The 21,969-nt window shown below is 42.3% G+C and overlaps 1 protein-coding gene across 3 annotated transcripts; it reads right to left on the bottom strand.

Moving 5' to 3' along the window:
• Window positions 1-1,542: 1,542 nt before the first annotated feature.
• Window positions 1,543-19,709, bottom strand: LOC100665748 (developmental pluripotency-associated 5 protein-like). Of its 3 annotated transcripts, none has more exons than XM_003404115.4 (5): window positions 19,535-19,709; window positions 14,446-14,558; window positions 10,050-10,310; window positions 9,686-9,865; window positions 1,543-8,936 (listed from the first exon to the last, which is right to left on the bottom strand). In XM_003404115.4, the coding sequence occupies exons 3-5, from the start codon at window positions 10,261-10,263 to the stop codon at window positions 8,773-8,775; spliced, it is 558 nt and encodes a 185-aa protein (XP_003404163.2). In that variant the 5' UTR covers window positions 10,264-10,310; window positions 14,446-14,558; window positions 19,535-19,709; the 3' UTR covers window positions 1,543-8,772. The 3 variants fall into 3 exon arrangements, with proteins under 3 accessions (XP_003404163.2, XP_023400171.1, XP_023400174.1); XM_023544403.2 differs by having other exon boundaries at window positions 14,446-14,554; XM_023544406.2 differs by lacking the exon at window positions 19,535-19,709 and adding an exon at window positions 15,318-19,109.
• Window positions 19,710-21,969: the final 2,260 nt, after the last annotated feature.

The raw sequence follows: 21,969 nt of genomic DNA, 5'->3' as shown, positions 1-21,969 counted from the left end.
TCCTCTTCTGAATCTGGCTAGACTTTCTGGCAGTTACCTGTCAATATACTGCTACCGTTTTTTAATTATCTTCAGCAAAATTTTACTTGCATGTTATATTAATGATATTATTAGATAATTTCCACATTCTGTGGGATGACTTTTTTTAGAATGGACACAAATATGGATCGCTTCCAGTTGGTTGACCAGGTAGCTGTCTTCTAAATTTCTTGGACTAGACGAGTGAGCACTCCAGGGTTGCATCTGTTTATTGAAACATCTCAATTGGTATTCCGTTTATTCCTGGAGCCTTGTTTTTTGCCAATGACTTCAGTGCAGCAGGGACTTCTTCCTTCAATACCATCGGTTCTTGATCATATGCTACCTCCTGAAATGGTTGAATGTCGACCAATTCTTTTCGGTAAAATGACTCTGTATATTCCTTCCATTTTCTTTTGATTCTTCCTGTTTCGTTCAATATTTTGCCCATAGCATCCTTCGGTGTTGCAACTTGAGGCTTGAATTTTTTCTTCAGTTCTTTCTGCTTGAGAAATGCTGAGCATGTTTTTCCCTTTTGTTTTTCTAACTCCAGGTCTTTGCACATTTCACTGTAATACTTTGTCTTCTCAAGCTGCCCTTTGAAATCTTCTGCTCAGCTCTTTTACTTCATCATTTTTTCCATTTGCTTTAGCTACTCTATGTTGAATAACAAGTTTCATTTTTTTCTGACATCCATTTTGGTCTCTTCTTTCTTTCCTGTTTTCTTAATGACCTTTTGCTTTCTTCATGTTTGCTGTCCTTGATGTCAACCCATAACTCATCTGGTCTTTGGTCATTAGTGTTCAGTGAGTCAAATCTACTCTTGAGATGGTCTCTAAATTCAGGTGGGATATACTCAAGGTTGTACTTTGGCTCTCATGGACTTGTTTTAATTTTCTTCAGCTTCAACATAAACATGCATACGAGCAATCGATAGTCTGTTCTGCAAGTGGCCCCTGGCCTTGTTCTGACTGCTAATATTGAGCTTCTCCATCATCTGTTTCCACAGATGTAGTTGATTTGATTCCTGTGTATTCTGTCTGGCGAGGTCCATGTGTATAGTCATCGTTTATGTTGCTGAAAAGCGTGTTTGTAATGAAGAAGTCACTGGTTTTGCAAAATTCTATCGTGCAATCTCCAGTGGTATTTCTATCACCAAGGCCATATTTTCCAACTACTGAACTGTCTTTATACAAAGATAAAGTATAGTAAATACAAAACATTAAATAAGATGGCTGAAATAAGTATTTATAATCAATGTAAAAAAAAAAATTTAATTGGTTAAATTCACCAAAACAGGATAGAGACTTGTGTGCAAAAATAAGATGCAGCACTATGTTAGCTCTAAGAAATACACCTAGAAAAAAAAATATAAATTTTGAAAATAAAGGGATGGAGAAAGATATAGCTGGCAAATAAGAACAAAAAGATATCCAGATTAATAATGTTAATATTAGAAAGATAGATTTTTAAGGTGAAAAATATAAAAAAAAATGACAAAAAAGAGCACTACATACTGGTAAAAGAAACAATAAATCAAATGAATAAGCTTGATCTTTTGACAAGGAATTTTCCACCTAACAAGTAGAGAATACATATCCTTTTCAAGCACACATGGAATATTCACCAAAGTTTACTTCAAATTGGTCACAATGGAATCCTCAGTAAATTACAAAAAATCGTGAATACAATATGTTCTGTAAATAAAAATTCAATTACAAAAGGAGATCTGGAAATTAAACATTTTATTATAAAACTTTAAAAGTAATAAATTTCCCTCTTTGTAGTGTAATTATCAAAAACAAGAAAGAAGGAAAAGAAATGAGGTAAACATTTAACTCAAAAAATTAGAAAAATCAGAATAATCCTGTCTTAGTCATCTAATGCTGCTAAACAGAAATACCACGAGTGTAGATTGAGTACTGCCTTACTAACACAACTGCTGCCTATCCTCCCTCATAAACATCATAGAGACAGGATTTACAACATTTAGAAAAATCACACAATACTGGGAATCACAGCCCAGCCAAACTGATATACACATTTTGCGGGGGGACATGATTCAATCCATGACATTCCACCCTTTGGGCCCCCAAAAATCACATCCTTGCAATATGCAAAACATATTCACCCCATCATATCATAGCAAAAGTCTTAACTCCAAGTCCCAAATCCAAAAATTCCTCTTAATCTATGAAATCTAGAATACAAGTTATCTGCTTCTAAGGGTACAATGGCAGAACAGGCACAAGCCAGACACTGCCATTGCAAATGGGAGAAACTGGAGGAAAAGAAGGGGTCACAGGCACCAAGCAGGTTAGCAGACCACATTACATTAGCTGTCAAGGCTTGAAAATAATCCTCTGTTCTCTAAGGCAATTTACATAATAGCCCTGCCATCCAGACTCTAGGTATTGGCCACACTCTCCAGATTCTAAGTGAAGGCCCCTGGGCCCTGGACTTCAGCTCTGCCTTCCAGGCCGGCTGGGACAGCAACTCTTTAGGTGCACCATTCTCCTAGACCATCTGAATGGTGACTCCACCCTTAGAAATACCAGAGGCCATGGCTCCACCCTTTGAAACCCCTGAGGTCATGGGCATACCTTTTGAGACTGAGGCATCTTGGCTTCTTGTGTTCCTTGTCTCTTCAGCTTCTGTTTCCTGGTTTCTTGGCCTCTCAGCTCCTGGGGCCTCACACCCGCATCTGCCTTGCTAGGGCAAGTGTTCCAAGGCTCCCTGGCTCTAGCTCCACCGATAAGTGCCTGGAGGCACCCCACTGCTCCAGGAGGCCTCTTGTGTACAGGCACTCAGTTCTCTCGCTCCGTGGATCAGCTCTAGTGCCGTCTCTTGCTGGTCTCCTGGTTCTGCTGTTAACTGGTTCTCTGCTGTCGTCGCTTCTCTGCTGCTGCAGGTTCTCTGCTGTGCTGGTCCTCGGCCACTGTCTCATCTCTATCCATTCACAGTTTCAAAACTGCGTCCACATTTTAGGTATCTGTTAGAGCAGCACCCCACTCTTTCGATACCAAATTCTGTCTTAGTCATCTAGCGCTGCTATAACAGAAATACCACAAGTGTAGATTGAATCCTACCTCACTAACACAACTGCTGTGCGTCCACCCTCATTAACATCATAGAGGCAGGATTCATTCACAACACAAAGGAAAATCACACAGTACTGGGAATTATGGCCCAGCCAAACTGATAAACACATTTTTGGGGGGACATAATTCAATTCATGACAAATCCCAAAGAAACAAAAAATTAAGAAATAAAATGGTTAAAGCAGAAACCAATGGAATATGAAATACACAGACAAAATTATGAGAGGGTTATGCATTGAGTTGTGTTCCCCAAAAAGATATACTGAAGTCCTAATCCTGTACCTGTGAACATGACTGCTTGGAAATAGGGTTTTTCTTTTGTGAACAATTAAGTTAAAGGAGGTCACGCCAGAGAAGGGTGGGTGGAAATCCTTCTGAGTGGTGTCTTATAAAAGGGGAGAACAGGGAGTCGCACATGAGGAAGAAGGGCCATGTAACAGACCAGATGTAGCTGCAAGCAAAGGAACATCAAGGGTTGCCCACAGCCACCAAAAACTAGGAGAGATTTGTGGAACAACACTTTGTTTCTCTGTCCTCAGAAGGAATCAGCACAGCTAATACCCTGACTTGGACTTTTAGCCTCCAGAACTGGAAAAAAAAAAAATCTTCTGTTATTTTGTTAGAGCAGCCCTAGGAAACTAAGACAGGATGAACAAAACCAAAATCTGGTTTTTGAACAGATTATTAGCACATGAGTCCATAGTGATAGAAATAAAAGACAGAATTGGGAAAGTGTCTTAATTTCCTAGGGCTGGTGTAACAAATTTCCACAAACTGGATAGTTTAGAACAATAGAAATTTATTCTTTTACAGCTGTGGTAGCTAGAGGTTCAAAGTCAAGGTGGGGCAGAGCCATGCTCCTTCAGAAGACTCTAGGAAAGAATCCTTCCTTGCCTTTTCCAGCTCTCGGTGGTTGCCAGCAATCCGTGATATTCCTTGGCTTGTAGACGCATCACTCCAATCTCTGCCTCCATCTTCACATCATGGCCTTCTCCCCTGTGTGTCTGTGACTCTGTGTCCAAATTTTCCTTTTCTTATAAAGGATATCAGTCATATTGGATTTAGGGTCTATCCTAATCCAGCATGACCTCATCTTAGCTAGATTACATCCACAAAAAAGCAATATTTTTGTGCAAAAAGTCAATGAAGTGATGTTCTAAATAAGGTCACATTCACAGGTTCTGGGTAGACATGAATTTTTGGTGGACATGACACTACTTAACTCAGCACAGGGACAATATACAAATTTCCCATGCAGAAAAATTCTAAGTAATTTATGTAGCTACTTTGCCTTCAAGGAGGTGGAAAATAAGTCTTTACTTTCTTAAGTATGAGCTGTACTTAGTGACTTGCTTTCAAAGAATACAGTAGGATAGAGTGATGGGAGTAACAAAACCTTACAGTGGAGACACCTGACAAAGACTACCTCGGCCAGGTGATCAAGGTCAACATGAGCAGTGAAGTTATGTTGATAGTATGTACCCTTGATATGATGTGATGAAAAGGACACTTTACCTCTAGCATTTTCCTCTCCAAAATCCAAGACTCCAGTCTAATCCTGAGAAAAACATTAGACAAATGCCACCTAAGGGGCATTCTATAAAATACCTGACCAGAGCTCCTCAAAACTATCGAGGTTATCAAAAACAAGGAAAAATTTAAGAAATTGTCACAGCCAAGAAAAGTGTAAAAAGATACCATTAAATGTAACATGGTATCCTAGATGGGGTCTTAGAACAGAAAAAGGAAATTAGGTTAAAAATGAAGGAAATTTGAATATAGACTTTAGTTAATAACGTTATATACATTTATGTGTATACATGTATACTACATATACACATATACCATATTCTCATACAAATAACACACACTGTCTACCTGTTTTTTGCCAACTGTGCCCTCCCCCTGCAAGTTATTTGCATAAGTGCACAATGCTAATTTTTTCTACAGCAACATGTAGAAAAGAATTGGCATAGCGGTGCTTATGAAAATACCTCAAGAGGGGAGGGCACATTTGGCAAACATAGGTGTCTGGTATTTGTGTAAGAATACAGTATGTTATTAATAATTATCAGTTCATCAATTGCAACAGATGTACCATACTAATGTAAGATGTTAAGGGCACTGGGTATTCTGAGTGCCTTCCAAACTAGGAGGTCCCTAGGCGGTACAAATGGTTTGCACTCGAATATTAACCTAAAGGCTGGCAGTTTGAGCCACTGTAGAAGAAAAGTCTGGCCATCTGCTTCTGTCAAGATTATAGCAAAGCAAACCCTGTGGGGTAGTTCTACTCTGTAACACATGGGGTTGCCATGTGTTTTCAGTTTTCCAAATCTAGGGGGCTCATTTTCCAGCACTGTTGTGATCCAGCAATGTTGCGATCCAGATGGTTTTAACTGGCTAATTTCCAGAAGCAGGTTGCCAGGTCTTTCTTCCTAGTCTGTTTTAGTCTAGATGTTCCACTGAAACCTGTCCACCATGGCATAGGACTGGGCAATGTTTTGTTCTGTTGTACATAGGTTCATCATGAGTCGGAGTCAACTTGATGGCAACTAACAACACTGTAAGATGTTAACAATAGGGAAAACTGAGTGTGGGGTAATATGGGGACTCTCTGTACTATCTTCACAATTTTCTGTAAATCTAAAACAGTTTTAAAAAATTTCAAAGTTTATTTAAAAAATGCAGATTTGCAGCTCTAGACAGAGATGAAGCACTGCTCCTCTGAGCCTAAGTGTGGCAGATCCCCAAGGTCGTTGTCAGTGACAATCAGGCAGCACAGAATCAACGCCCCCTGCAGCAGACCAGTCCCAGAGGCCTCAGGCCCCAGCTGACCAGAGTCCTCAAGCATCTGACCACTGCCCTGGCCTGAAAGAGCCTTAAGTTAGGATCCCTACAAGAATCTGGTCTGATCACGGCCAAGCTGAATGATGTGGAAGATTACAAAGAAGCTTTAGACATCGGTGCCCTTCAGTGTTTGCTGCTGACCATCGGTCCACCTTGCCTTGCTCTTGCAGGCTGTGGGTAACTGGGAAGACTAAGCTACCGAAGGTGAGGTCTGGGCTTTTTCTCCTTGGAGAAGTCTCCAGTGTTACATGGTCTGGAGCCATTGGAGACTCTCTGGAGCTTCCTGTTTACCCTGTGCTTTGGCTGGTGACTAACACCAGAAACTCCTGCACGTACTGCAAGTAATTTCAAGGCCAGCAGCAAGTTGTTTCCTCAGAGCTGAGGCTGAAAAGAATCTGGGGCCCCATCTTATCAGTGAGGGAAATGGGAAAAAAAAAAACATTTCAGTAAATTTTCCTGATAATATACAACTTAAAAGGAGCTGTGGTGGCGCAATAGTTAAATGCTCAGCTGCTAACTGAAAGGTCAGTTGTTGGAACCTGCCAGTGACTCTGCAGGAGAAAACACATGGAGACCAGCACCTATAAAGATTACAGCCCAGGAAACCCTATAGGGCAGTTCTACTCTGTCCTACAGGGTTGCTGAGTCGGAATTCACTCAATGGCACACAACAACAACTTAAGCAGCAACTTTTCTTGATAATTAAGATCCTCTACAGCATATGTGGAACCCTGGTGGTACACTGGTTAAGAGCTCAGGCTGCTAACTGAAAGGCTGGCAGTTCAAATCCACCAGCCATTCCTTGGAAACGATATGGGGCAGTTGTACTCTGCCCTTTAGGGTCACTGTGAGTCAGAATCGACTTGACAGGCAACAGGTTTACAGCTTACACAGGGGCTCAAATGGTCCCCTGGCCACATGGTACAGTGGGTTTTTATTCATTTATAACACATCTGCATTAAGGCTAATGGTTAATACATATGGTAGTTAGTAACCATCCAAGGATTAACTGTACCTAGCTAGGGCCTCAGGGGTAGAAGAAAGTATAAATATCTCAGCTACCATAAAGGTGTTTATAGTCTAGTGTGAGAGAATGTATTCATATGAGAAGAAAAATGGCAAAAGGTAGGTGTTATGGATTGCATTGTGCCCCCAAAATATGTATTGGAATCTTGTAACCCTGATGGAAAATAGATGTTTCTTTGTTATGCTAATAAGGTCACACCAGCATAGGATGTGTCCTAAACTCAATCATAGAAGGTATAAAGAGCAGATTAGACACAGAGGCACATCCGAACTGGGGAAGATAGATACCATGTGAGGATTACCAAAGAACCAATAAACACCCCAGGCTACTGACAAGAAAGGAATTCATATGACTGAGACTCTGATTTGGGCTTTTAGCCTCCAGAACTTTAATAAATTTCTGTTCTCCAGAGCCACCGACTTGTGATGTTTCTGTTATAGCAACACTAGGAAACTAAGAATACAGGCAGCCCTTTTATTTGTAAAATGGGGTATGATCACATTTACTTCACAGATTAGGAAAAGCAGGTTAAATAATACACTTAATGAAGAACGTGGCACATCTTAAATGCTCAACGAATGATATTTTAAAATTAAAAAAAGGGGGGGAGCAGGTTTGGTCAACAGGTTTTGGGATGTGATCTAGAAGTAATTGGTCAGTGACCCGGAATATGCAGCATCATTTGGTGTGAGATGAAATCCTTTGTTTGTTTTTAAAATTCATAATAATACTCTAAAATGTACAGAAATAAGTGACAGTAAAATTGTTGAATTCAAGAAGCTATTCTGTACAGAATAACTTCACACTGATGCTTTCGCTACAGCTGGGTAGTAAGTTGTGCACTCACTGATAGTATGTGTTGTGCCACTGAAGTTATTAAAGAAAGACATGATAGACTTGTTCTTTTTAACGAAAAGTTAAGCAGAATGAAGTCAGTTTGTTATTGATGCTTCAACACTTAGGTACTTCACTTACAACCTGAGACTATTGCCCGGAGATACTTTTCAAACCTTGAATCAAAACTAGCCCCTGAGGTTACCTTGTAGCTAAATAACAAATTGGCTCACAAAATAATGAATATCACTCACAAGTACTACGCTTCTTTAAAAATCACCTCTGCGAGACCAAACAGTCAGCAGGTACTTTAAAACAAAAATGAGAATGTAAGCGGAGCAGGAAACTAGATTAATGGAAATGGAATAACCGGAGTGGAAATAAAAGAGATTGTTCTGGCATTGTGAAGAAGGTAACCAATGTCACTGAACAACTTGTGCAGAAATTGTTGAATGTGCTAAGCTGCTGTGTAAACCTTCACTGAGAACACAATAAAGTATTAAAAAAAAAAGAATCTGACTTGTAAAGTTGTAAAAGTTGTAAAGTTGAAAACAATTTTTCTAGATTAGCGTTAATGAAAGAGTAAACAGGAATATTCCTCTTCTCCCACCTGGGGCATGACAACTCCTAGTCACAGCTACCTAGTACAGAAAACTGTGAAAAGCAGAACCAATCCTTGGTAATTCCTAGCCTTTTCTGATCTCACAACAAAGCAAGGAAGCCTTTTTCTCCCATCAACACTAATCCAGATATGTTGTTTTTTCATTTTTTATTAGAATTCATGTTTGAATCTTTAAACAAGTCTCTGCGTAGGAGTAGGGAGGGTGAAAAAACATTTGTTTCCCCTCAGCCATAGGGGCAAAAAAGCAGAATTCAGATAAGGCTGCAGAAGCCAAGGCTCCTGACACAGCCCCACTCCATGCACTGAGGTTCTGATCAAAAAGATCACAATGCTTTGGTAACAGGTTTCCCGACAGTCTCCCGACCTATTTCCAGGGACTGCATTGCTTTATCCAGGCTGCTCATCGCTTCAGCTGAGAGGAAAGCACTGGACTGAGCATCCTCGGTTTCAAGTGACTTCATGGATTCCAGACCGAGCATCACTGTGCCTGGAAGGAGAGCATGGAATTGAGTATGTAGCATGTACACTGCTCAGAACATACAGGATATAAAGGGAATGTGATCCCACCGAAAACACTGCTGAGGCTACCCTACTGGTCGCCCTTAGAGCAGACTACCTGCACTAGCAACAGCCAGGACACCCAATAAAATAATAGTTAATATAGTTAATATTTATCAAGTACTTCCTATGTGTTCTAAGTGCTTTAGCATATTCATTCATTTAATCCTTTGGAAAAACCTATAAGTAGGCCAGTTAAAAAGCACAGCCCATTTTACAGAGGAGGAAACCAAGGAACAGAGAGGTTAAGTAGTTTTGCCAGCATGCCAATTCCAGTGGTGGTGGGGAAGCCATGCTGGGCAATTTGCATTTTTACAGCTCTCCTGGGTTTTTTCTTAACTGGGTTTAATTCTGTGCCTGCGAATCACTGAATGCAAAACCTTCCATTCTGGAGTTTTATCTTAGAAAGTGGGAGCCACTTGACCCCTTCCCCATCCCTGAAAAGGGAAACTGACCTGCACAGACGGGTGGGAAGGAGCTGGGCTTCCCTAGATTTCCCAGCTGCCTCCCACAGTGACTCAGTTCTGGGCTTCCATGATTACGCTAGAAACCAAGGAATCCTAGCATCCCAGGATGTGAAGGGCTCCCAGTACAGCGGAGGAGTGGTGGGAAGTGAAGATCCCTTAGCAGGGCCTAGGTCTGCAACACCTGGAGCCTGGGCGCAATGACGCTCCTCACCTCCAGACTGCTTCCTTCGGGACCTCGCCGCCAAGATGTGAATAAGCCTTTTAGCGCGTTTCCGGTACCAGTGTGTCCCGGAGATGAGGATCTCAACCATGCCATCAGAGTCTGGCTCTCCCACCTGGAGCACGACTTTGAACTCGCGCTCGAACCCCGGGAGGAGGACTCTGCTTGGGCCTGTGTAGAAAAGAGGGTTCTTGAAGGACTAGGCGGGATGGGGAAAGGCTAGGAGGAGCCTGGGGAAGAGAGGGGAAGTTAGGCATTGGGATCCTGGCCCTGCCTTGGGTCTGCTATGGGTGGCTTAGGGTGGGTCCTGGAAGACCAAGGTGGGGAGGGGTGGTAAATACTCCAGCGCACTTACCGAATATCTTTTCCAGCAGACACGCCTCAACGTGAAGCACCAATGGTTTCATAAAGTGCTTAAACCTGCACCAGTGCTGCAAGTGTACAAAAGGCATCCCTTCCCGGAGTGGAAACCCTTCCCGTCGGCTTCGGCGCTGTATAGCGCCGCCCTGCTGCACTGCATCACCCGGCTGCACAGGGCCGCCCTGCTGCACGGGATCGCCCTGCTGCATGGGTTCGCCCTCTGGCCGGGCGCCATCGCTCGCACCCAGGATAGGATCTGTAAGCGAAAACCCCATATGAACTAGCGGCGGAGGCGAGAATGCGTGCGCGGCCCACAGCGCCTGGATAGTTCCTTTCATAAGCCCCGCCCCCTCCAAGAGCGCCCGCTCATTGGCACCCTCGGACTGGGGCCAGCCAATGAAGGGTCTCAGCAGCAACTAGTGCTAACCTCCAGCCAGCCCACCGGGAGAGAGAAACCTGGATTGGAATGTAAGCTTTCCATGAGTTCCATTGTTTCCCCCGTAATAAATGTTATAAAATTGTGGGGTTATCAAAGGTGCAATGGTCACCAACGCTAGATATGGCTCAGAGATTCATGTCTCTGAGCACTGGACACACTAGTATGAGGATCATTTCTGCAGTGACACGCAGCTAATACCGTTTCCATACAGTAGACTGGTATTTATGGCGACCTCACGTGTCTCAGAGTAGAACTGCATGTCACGGGGTTTTCAATGGCTGCAGTTGGAATTGAGGAGTCGCTGGGTGGCATTATTGGGTCGCTATGATTCTGAACAGACTCTAAGGCAACGGTTTTTTTTTTTTTTTTGGTGGGTGGCACAGTTAACCGCTCGACTCTTAACCCAAAGGGTGGGAGAGTTCAGACTCACCCAGAGGCACTTTCAGAAACGAGACTGGCAATTTGCCTTCAGAAAGGTCACAACTTTGAAAACCCTGTGGAGCAGCTCTACTATGCACACATAGGGTCAGCATGGATTAGATGGCAGCAACTGGTTTGTTTTTTGTTTTTAATCTTAAAGGGAAGTAGCCTGCCAGGTCTTTCTTCCATGGTGCTGCTGGGTGGATTCAAACTGCCAACTTTTCTGTTAGTAGATGAGTACAAACCATTTTTGCAAACAGTCTGCCAACACCCAGGGGCCTAACTATAATAATAACTAATGTTTATTGTGGGTTAAGCACTTTACAACAACTTTTTGAGGAAGATTTGGTAATGGAAGTGGTGGGATTAGGATGAATGCAGGAAATAAGGAGGCTGTGAAAGCTTTGCTGTACTATAATGCTGATGTTACTATAGCTTTGCTTGTCCACAACATATCAAACACAATTGTCTCTTAGGATTCAAAACATCAGCTACCAAAAAAAATTTACAGTGATCCCAAATCCCTTGCTGATATTATGGAATTCAAAAACCTAACACCTACTTTGATGGAATGCCTTTATAATGCACACTGATTATAAGCCTCTTCTCTAAGGTTGTCACTTAAAGAGTAGTTTTAGCAATCATTTAGCACATGCCCTAATACAGTGGTTCTCAAAGTGTGTGGTCTCAGGGATCCCTGGGAGTCTATGAGAAGGAATGGACTCTATAGCACACAATAACAATGAGGTCAAACTATTTTGATAATAATACCTTATTAGCCTTTTTCACTCCCATTCTTTCACAAATGTACAGTGGAGTTTTCCAGAGGCTATGTGGTGTGTGATATGTGGTATTACAGCAGACTGAATGCAAAGCAGATATGAAAACCCAGCTGTTTTCTAAGGCAGGCATTAAAGATGTGAAAAAATGTAGAATGTTACGCTTTTCAATAAAACTCTTTTGTTTTGGAAAGTAGTTACTTTTCATAAAAATGTTATTTATGTTAATATGTAATTCATTGATATTTCTAAATGAATAAAGAAATATTTTTAGGTTTCTGTTTTAATTTCTAATACAGTAAATATCACACAAAGAAAAGCTCTTTGAGGTCATCAATATAAAAAAAAAAAAATTTTTTTTTTTAATATAAAGGAGTCCTGAAATCAGAAAGTTTGACAACTACTCCCTAGTAGAAAGGCATTCTTAGGTGGTACAAATGGTTAAGTGCTTGCTGCTAACTGAAAGGCTGGAGTTCAAGACTACCCAGAGGTGCCTCAAAAAGAAGGCCTGGCGATCTACTTCTGAAAAATCAGCTACTGAAAACCCTATGGAGCACAGTTCTACTCTGACACACATGGAATTGTCATGAATCAAAATCGATTTGACAGCAACTAGTTTTTACCCTAGTAGAAAAAACCTATGACATGATGTCAGGAGGCTTTGTATACAGCTTTGACTTCTCCACTTACTATCTGAATGCAATTTTATTTGCCTCTCTCAGCTTTAGATTTATTCACTATAAATTTAGGAGATTAATATTTTATTATATGGAAATGTTATACAGATGAGAAAAAAAACAAATTATCAAGCACTAAACAAATGTCAGTAATTAATCTACGTTTGACCAAAAGCCTGGGTGGTGGGTAGTAGACTTCTAAAGCCCTGATCCGTCTGTCACTGCAGAACCCAGATCACACTTAGAAGTTTAGATGCTTGACTACTTAAGACCTTATGAGAGTAATTTAAAAAATACACACCTTATTCTTAAGAGCTGCATGCTCAAGTATTTAGGCATGAAATAACATGACGTTGACAACTTACTTTCAAATTGTTTAGCAAAAAAAAAAAAAACCCCAAAAAACCCTCTCTATAAACATATCTACATAGATATAAAGTAGTGCAAAAAGATAATAAAATTGTTGAACCAAGATGGAAGGCTTGTGGGTGGGCATTGTACAATTCTTTCCAATCTGCAAGTTCTTAAGTTTTCACATTAAAAAGCTGGAAAGTAACAACAGTTTCAATGGCATTAGAAAGTCAACAAGCATACTCTTTTTTGTAGGAACTATTAAAAAAAGATAATTATTAATTTTTAAAAAATGCAAGGGCAGGGTAAAGAGCTTATAAAGGTATGTGGCAGATAGCGGATATTCTTCGCACTCCAAAATCCCATTCCCTTCTCTAGAGGCAACACTGTTTAGTTTATTATTTGTCCTTTCAGAAAGATTATATATATATATATAAAAAATATATGTATAAAATATATAAACATATATGTTGGTATAAAGTGGACTTACATCATATTTACATTTAAACTTACCAGAATTTAACTATAGGACAAGAGTAAAGGGCGGAAGGGAAAGGAGGCAGGTAGTTCAAGAAATAATAATTTAAATTGTACAAGTGATTCTTCCTGTCATTCCACTCAATGAACAAGTGTGACTGTTGTTCCCTTGGTCAATCTTGGTGTCTGAAGGCCACCTGGTATGTGAGCATCTCATCATGATGTGTGTGATTATACAATAAACTGGAACCCGTGTAAGGTGGAAACCTGTTAGAGAAGGAAAACTAAGTATTTTCCACTAATCAAAAGCAACAGAAAAGTGGTAAGCTGCACTTCAACAGCAGAAAGCTTGAGAGATCTGGAAAAATAAGGCAGTCCCATCCATCGAGTTCCGGCTCTTGCAGGTTTCACTCTAATGGTTCAATATTCCAATTCACCTCTTGCTAAACCACAAACTATAAGCTAACAAAGTAACCACCTTAGAAGGTTAACTTTAGAACCTAATGCCCCACAAAGATGCCACTCTATACTTGATACCGTAGCAGCACACTACATGCATTGCTAAAATAGTTCTAATGCTTAGAAACCTCTTCTCCATTTTAAGCCACAATCTACCTCCCAAACCTCTGACCATGGGACTTCTTAAATAATGATAATCATTCAATGAGGTAAAGTTAGCTCTATCATGTGTCTTTTCCCACTCCCAGTGGAAATTTCTTTTATGGCTGAACTAGTTCTGATTTCTTTAATCATTTCCTTTATGACCCTGTCTAGTTAAAATAATTACATTTATTTATTGTTGAAGATACTCTGAGTAATTAAACTATTTTAATTAAAAAACAAAAACAAAACATTCTAGCTAAAGAAATAAATTGTGTGTGTGTGTGTAGGTGAAGGAAAGGACCCTTCTGGGTAGATACACGTTTCAAGCAAGACAACCACTTCACATCTGAATTCCAGAGAGTCTAGTTTTCTCATGGAGTGACATTTGTCAACAAAACATTTACTTAAATAATATATAGTGACCACAGATTCCAAACATGGAACTTAGAAGATCCTTTATCTTTCATCACGCTAATGCTCCTTGAGGAATGAGCAACTTAAAAATCATGGTTTTGACTGAATAGGGCCCCTCTTTCTCCCAGGTACTTCATCCCTCCCAGGTACTTCAAGTGGATTCTATGTCTTATTCGGAAGCTACACACACACACACACACACACACACACACACCATCCTTTCATTCTTACCTCCAAGATGGCTTTTACTTTACAGAAGAAATATGGAGAGAGTGTCTCTCCTCCATCAAGCTCTGAATTTGGCTGGGTGGACTCTGGTAGTCTCTGACACATATCTTCTCTGTCTTGAAAACAAAAACAAAAAAGATAAGTGGCCGGAGAATCACAATTAAGGGAGAAAAAACCAAAATCTTACAATTTTATAGTTATTTCTTAATTAATGTCTCAAATTTGTTGCTTTCTCTTATGGACGGTACATCGCATTATTTTAAAATGAGGTGCATCTTTTGCTAAAAATGAAAAAAAAAAAAACTCAGCAAATTTTCCTTCAAGAATGAAAATTCATATGCAAGAATTGAATGTTCAAATAAATATTCCGTCTTTTCAAAGCCACCATTTTTATCTCTAAGCCTTGATCTTTTCAGGATGGTAGCATAGTGCATCAGGCCAGCATAGGAGCTGGCAGAAAGGGTGAGCCACATGAGAGGAACAGGGCTGAGACTCCTGAGTGCAGAGCTGAATTCTCACCAAAGTGCTGTAAGGGTTTCTGCTTGGGAAACCCAAGTCCCAGATACCAAAGTATTCTGCATAGAAGCAGCACAGGTAATGGGCCTGAAGCCAAAGGTTCCTGAAGGAAGTCCACAGGCTGTGAACTTTGAGGTGATGTGAAAATGGGAGGTGTGGGGAAGAGTGGTGGAGCAGGAATGCAACCAAGTAGGATTCAGAACAAAGAAGAAATAGAGGGGCCAGGCAACAGGGGACTAATCATTCCCTGCTTCCCACTGAGCGCTTCAGCCACTGCGCTCCCAGGGCTCCTTCCAACCCTTATGGCCCACCCTAAATAACCACCCAAAAAAGAAAGAAAAGGAGAATCTGATGCTTACAGACGTTGAAACATCTACTATCAGAATCACTACATGATCAGGACAAATGAAGTGGCAGTGTAGATCTGGACTGAGCATGTCCCCCAGAAGGTAACAGCCTACCTTCCGGCTTAGGCTCAATAATGACGAAAGGGGATCTGAGAACTGAAAGTGATGTACTTTCCTGTTTGTGTGGTAAACTATTCTGGGACCAAGCATACGTTCCTGTTTCTATGCTACATAATACTGGGTCCACGCATAATAAATTAACTACTTGCTCCAGGAAATATCTGCTCTTGAAAGATAAGACTGTGAATCAATTAAAATGGCTAATTTATCAGGACTAACTTTTTTTAACAGCTTGCCAGGTTAAGACTGGTTTCAAGATTCTCACTTTACTGCGCCCACCAATTTAAAACTATTATGTTGCAGTTTCTGCCCAATCTGAACCAGCTCCCAACTATTCAAGACCTGACTTAAAAATCACCAAGCTGAGGCCCTAAAGCCCTATAAAGGCCTTCCCTAATTTTCCTCTTCTTTTTTTTTAAGACTGTAGTAAGAGTCTGTCAAGGTGGTGTAGGAATTCTAACAAACTCAGCTTTGCATGATCAAGGGTTTTTTCTGGTGAGCTTTTGGGGAGTCAACAGCCAACATATATAAAAGCATATTTTGTAAACTGCCTTTTTTTTTTTTTTTTTAAAGGGGTCACACTATAAAGAGTGTTGTGTTACTTTTTTTTTTTAGCCCACATGTGGCAAGGACACCCTACCTGTCAGTACATACAGATCTACCTCAGTCTTCTTAATGTATATTTATTATTACAATGTATGAATGTCCCATACATGTTTCTCAAGCTTTTTTCACATGGACACATAGTGAAAAACAGACTTTTTTTTTAATCACAAATATGTATCTGGAAAAAAAAAAAAACTTTATTCCATTCTACCCACTGAACTGATTTCTCCACCCTGTAATGGGTCACTGTCTGCAGTGTGGAAAATATTACCATTTATTAACTGACCATTTCCCTAAAAAAAAAAAAAGTGTCTCATTTATTCATTTCAGTTATAAATAATGCTCCCACATTATTATAAATTGATCCTTCTGCAAATATTTTAAATGGGACAGACTCCATAGGATGCTGATAGTGGTTATCACAATGCGAGATCCTTTACGACTTAGGAAAAAGAGGGGCAGTTCCAGGTTCCCTAGGCTCCAGTCCTTTTTCTTTCTGCCACATCTCAGGGTCCCTGACTCTGCACTTTGGCTGCTCCTAGAACCATTCCCAATTTTCCCCTGCCCTAGTAAGGCCCTGGGCTCTCTCCTTATGCCTGGGCTCTGCCCCAGCAATCCCAAAAGCTGAGGGAAGGGGACCATTAAACTAATTATCATAGTTTCTGGCCCAATTGGGTTTACAAACGGGCTTCCAGGTGAGGCCTCTATGCTGTGAGCATTTGAATACACTATGATCACCAAGGTTCTGGACCCAGCTCTTGAATTACCAGCCTACAGATTTAGGTAAAGCTTCTTATCTGCTACTAAATAAGCATATATACACTTTAAAAACTATCATGTTTTTACACAAATAACACACCCCCTCTGTGTTTGCTGGGTGTGCCACCCCACGCCCACTTTGATGCCACCATGCCAATCCTCTTCCACATGTTGCTGTTAAAAAAAAAAAATTATCACAGCGCCGCTTACAAAATTACCTGGGGTGGGGGAGGTGGTGTCACCTGCAAACAAATGCACAAAGCTTGTGTTATGTGTGTAAAAATACTGTATACTGGGGTTTTGGTTAAGAGCTCGACCGCTAACCAAAGGTTGGCAGTTTGAATCCACCAGCTGCTCCTTGGAAACCCTGTGAGGCAGTTCTATCCCATATCACATATGGTCGCTGTGAGTTGGAATCGACTCAATGGCAATGGGTTTGGTTTTGGTTTGGGGTGTTGGTGGTATAACTGATTGTGCTTAAATACTCATCACATTATTTTACTTCACTAGGTTGTTCTTACTGTTTTGTTGTATCAGTTAGTCCAGCTGTTCTAATACTGTGCTCTAATCACACCTCATTTTTAAATCTCCCTAGTCACATATCTCACTTTTCCTTAAGGGGCTCATATATCTCCCTGACACTACACTGTAATTTTTCATGACTATCACCTGTGCTCTATGCAGAAACTGTGGTCATCTTTCTATCACAAAATAGAAAATCTCTTAGCTCCACCACCAGAATAATGTAGTCATATATTTCTTACCAGTATATGTTCTACAGATTTCCATGTATATATGAATATATATTCGGAAACCCTGGTGGAGTAGTGGTTAAGTGCTATGGCTGCTAACCAAAAGGTCAGCAGTTCGAATCTGCCAGGCACCCCTTGGAAACACTATAGGGCAGTTCTACTCTGCCCTATAGAGTCACTGTGAGTCAGAATCGACTCGACGGCAACAGGTTTAGTTTTTTTTTTTTTTTAATGACTATATGTAAGAATATAGGTTTTTATGTTTACTATTTAGTCATGTTCAATGCAGTGGATTTTAGTTAGGCATGTTTCAACCTCATTGTACAAATAAAAACAGATGTATGCCTTTACCCCTTAAACTGTTTTCTACCTTTAGGATCATCTCTTTTAGAACCTTAAGTGAAGAGGGTCTTGATAGATATTGTCAAACTGTACATAGTTGAGGTTGTGAGCTCATTCTAAAATCCTTCATGCTCACTCAGAGGCCAGATACTGCTGGCTGCCTAGATCAGTAAACAGCTTCCAGTCTGGTAAGTGGACCATTCCAGTCCATCCTCTGGCCAATGTCAGCCAAAGTAGCTCCTCTCCCTGCCCTGCCCCTGGCTGGTCCTGGTTCCACTCTGGCTCATTTGCTCCTAGCCCTGGGTGTAGGATCCTGTTAGTTGCCTTTCAGCTTGCTCTAGCTCACGGTAACCCCATATACAACATAAGAAAATGTTGTCCAGTTCTGCATCAATGCTCAAGTCCATTGTTGCAGCCACTATATATTTTGAGTGTCTTCCAACGTAGGGGGGCTTATCTTCCAGCACTGTATCAGTTAATATTGTGTTGTGATCCATAGGGTTTTCACAGGCTAATTTTTGGAAGCAGATCACCAGGCCTTTCTTCCTAGTCTTAGTCTGGAAGATCCATTGAAACCTGTCTACCATGGGTGACCCTGCTGGTATTTCAAATACTGGTAGCATAGCTTCCAGCATCAAAGCAACATGTCAGGCACTACAGTATGACAAACTAGGTCTAGGATAACTCATGTTTAATCCCTAACAACATGTCTCTGGCCTGGGTTGTTAGGCAGTGTCCCCAGAGCAGCTCTACCTATTCCTGTCCTGGAGGGCACGTCAAGTTTCTGGTTGAGCACTGGCACTGGGTACATCTTTCCACAGAATCTTCACAGCGGCAGGTCTCAGTCAATTCACAGGTCCTGGATTCCTGCAGGCCCTTTTCACCCAGGGTGGGAGCACAGCTTTGCCCCAACATGCCAATTAACCTCCTTGCATCTGCTCTGACTTAAGACTCTTAGGCTTTTGTCTCAATTGGCTGATAGGTCAGAAGCCTAGGCTAAAAACAATCAGTCAAGCCCTAAAGCCGGAACTTTTGTAGATACCTGTTTCCCCTCACTACTGAGCCCTCCCTCCCTACAATAGTGATATCACTGAAAAAGACACGAACTTAGAGGAGGCTGCGGGCCCCATGGCACTGGGGGACAGAGCGGACCTTTTGTCAATATTCTTAACTCACTGTCCACCCGGAGCTGAACAAAGTACCTCCCTCTCAATATCGTCGGGGGCGGGGCGGGGGGGGAAGGGGGAGGAACACAGAAAAAAAAATCTAAAAAAATTTTTTTTCATTCTATTCTTCAAATTCATGCTTGAGACCATAAGCCAAAAGGGATAAAAAACGGGATTCAAAGGAAGGAATGGCAAAGATCCAGGCGTGCCTTCTCCTCTAGCCCGAGGGGTAAAGACGGCCAGCGGGATCCTACAGACGCTGCACGTGACGCTTAAGAGGCTGTTCACTAGGAATGTGGAGCATTTCAAGTGCCTCCCTGAGGATGAGCCCAGGTCACACCTCAGTCCCTGGAGCGTGTAAGGCACCCTCTCCCCAGGCGACATTCCTGGGAACGTGGAGCTCCCTGGAGGCCCCAGCCCCGCAGCCTACGTCCCCAGGCCTCGGCCCGACTCAAACGCAAGACGTTGCCGGGAGGCCACTCACCGCGCAGCTTCGCCGGCTCAGTCTGCGGGTGCGTCCATGCCTGGATCATCGCCGCAGACCCCCCCCTGCACCTGCGGCCCTGGACGCGACCCGCGGACCCGAGCTGCCCCGACTCCCCGGGCTCAGATGCGCCTCGGCCCGCGGCGCGTTGAGTGTGGAACCGCAGGCGGGTAGGCTGACGCGCCCTCGCCAGCCCGGCTCCCGCGGAACCACACGCGAAAAGCGCCCGAGGGGGCCCTGGCGGCTCCCCGCGCGGCCTCAGCGCGCTTCCGGCGGGGCCGCCTCTACTTCCGCCCGGGTGCGCCTCGCACCCGGCGAGCCGGGAGCACGGAGAAGGGGCAGCCGGTTGGCACTGCTCTCAGCTTTCCGTCCGGCCGCCGACGCGGAGCCCCCGCTTAGAGGGCTGGCGGGGCACAGCCCGTGGCACGACGCCCCACGTTCACGTATGCCGGCCAAGCGCCGCCTTGGCCACCGATCCCCTGTGTGGTCTCCCACACGGCTAGTCCCCTGAAGGGACTGAGAAGCCAGGTCCCCGATGGCATCAGGGAGATGCTCAGTCCTGAATTCTGCCCTTCCCACCAGCTGCTCCTTGCTACCCTAGGGGCCAGTTCCACTGTGTCCTATAGGGTCGCTCTGATTTGGAATTGACGGCGACCGGTTTTGAACTCTCTAAAAGGAGTCCCAGTAGTGCAGTGGTTTAAGCGCTCAGCTGATAATCAGAGTCGGCGGTTGGAACCCAGCAGCCCCTTCCAGGGAGGATGATGTGGCAGTCTGCTCGGAAGATTAACACCCTTGGAAACCCTATGGGACAATTCTGCTGTGTCCTATACAGTCACTATGAGTCAGAATTGATTCTTTGCCCGTGGGTTTTGGTTTGGACTATCTACTTTGTGGGCTAATTTCCTTATTGCTTTAGTCAGGTCCAGCTATGAGTTCTGTTACTTTATAGCAGAAAACATCCAAACTTGTGAGTCTTCATGTAGATTTTGCATATTTCTTTTTAAATTCATCTCTAAAGATATCTCGCTGATGAGACCCAAAGAAGTAAAGAAACAGTGGAAACAGAAGATAGCAACATTAAGAGAAAACTAACCCAGACATCCTGGCTTCTACTCGACTGTCAAGTGATTTGGGGCCATTCTAAACTAAGAAATAGAAGCATGTTTTTCTGTTGACACATTTCAGAACAAAATGGACCTAATGCCTTCAGTATGCAAACCATTATACTTTGATATATTTGTATTATTTGGAAGCCATTTGAAACAATGGCAAGAATGTTTACTGGTTCTTTAAAGGCCAATATTCAAGCAAAAGCCTTAGTGTGCAATAAAAAACAGGGAGAAGGAATATTGTAACAGGAAACAGGAGGGACAGATGAAAAGGACAGTAAGAGTTAACATTTACATAGGACTTATGTGCCATTTGCTCTTGGCTACTATTTTTTTTTTTTACTAATAGAAAAGTTGGGGGTTAGAGTCCCCCCAGCGGTGCTGTGGAAAAAGGGCCTGGAACTCTGCTTCTACAGTTTATAGCCAGAAAAACCCTATGGTGCAGTTCTACTCTGAAGCACTTGGGATCACTATGAGCTGAAACTAGTTAGGTAAGTGTCTTAGGCCAGGTTCTCTAGAGAAGCAAAACCAGTGAAGCATATATATACGAAGCTCTGGTGGTGCAGTGGTTAAGAGCTCAGCTGCTAACCAAAAGGTGGGCAGTTCGAATCCACCAACTGCTCCTTGGAAACCTTGTGGGTCAGTTCTACTCTGTCCTATAGGGTTAATATGAGTTGGGATTGACTCGACAGCAACGGGTGCAGTGGTTAAGAGCTCAGGCTGCTAACCAAAAGATCAGGAGTTCAAAGTTACTAGCTGCTCTTTGGAAACCCTATGGGGCAGTTCTACTCTGTCCTAACAATAACAACGCCATTTTACAGGTAAGGAAAGTGAGGTTCAGAGGGATTACCACCTGTTATGGATGGAATTGTACCCCTCTAAAACATATGTTGTGAATCCTAACCACTATACCTGTGGTTATAATCCCATCTGAGAATGGGTTTTCTTTGTTATGTTAATGAGGCAGTATTAGTGTAGGGTGTGTCTTAAATCAATCTCTTTTGAGATATAAAACCAGATTAAGCAGGCAAGCAGAGATGAGGAAGATAGATGCCATGCCACACGAAGATCACCAAGGAGCCAAGAAACAGAAGCTGAAAAGAGACAAAGACCTTCCTTCAGAGCCGACTTCTACAGGGAGAAAGCCTTCCTCTAGAGCAGGTACCCTGAATTCAGACTTCTAGCCTCCTAAACTGTAAGAAAATAAATTTCCATTTGTTAAAGCCACCCTTTTGTGGAATTTCTGTTACAGTAGCACTAAATAAGACAGTATCTTTTCTGAGATCACACAGAACAGCTTTTTGAATTTAGGTCTTTATGGTTTCA

Source organism: Loxodonta africana, chromosome 1 (assembly GCF_030014295.1).
Source record: "Loxodonta africana isolate mLoxAfr1 chromosome 1, mLoxAfr1.hap2, whole genome shotgun sequence".
NCBI classification, from domain to species: domain Eukaryota; kingdom Metazoa; phylum Chordata; class Mammalia; order Proboscidea; family Elephantidae; genus Loxodonta; species Loxodonta africana.
Note: the sequence above shows the minus strand (reverse complement) of the source record. Positions and strands in the feature narration are given on the sequence as shown.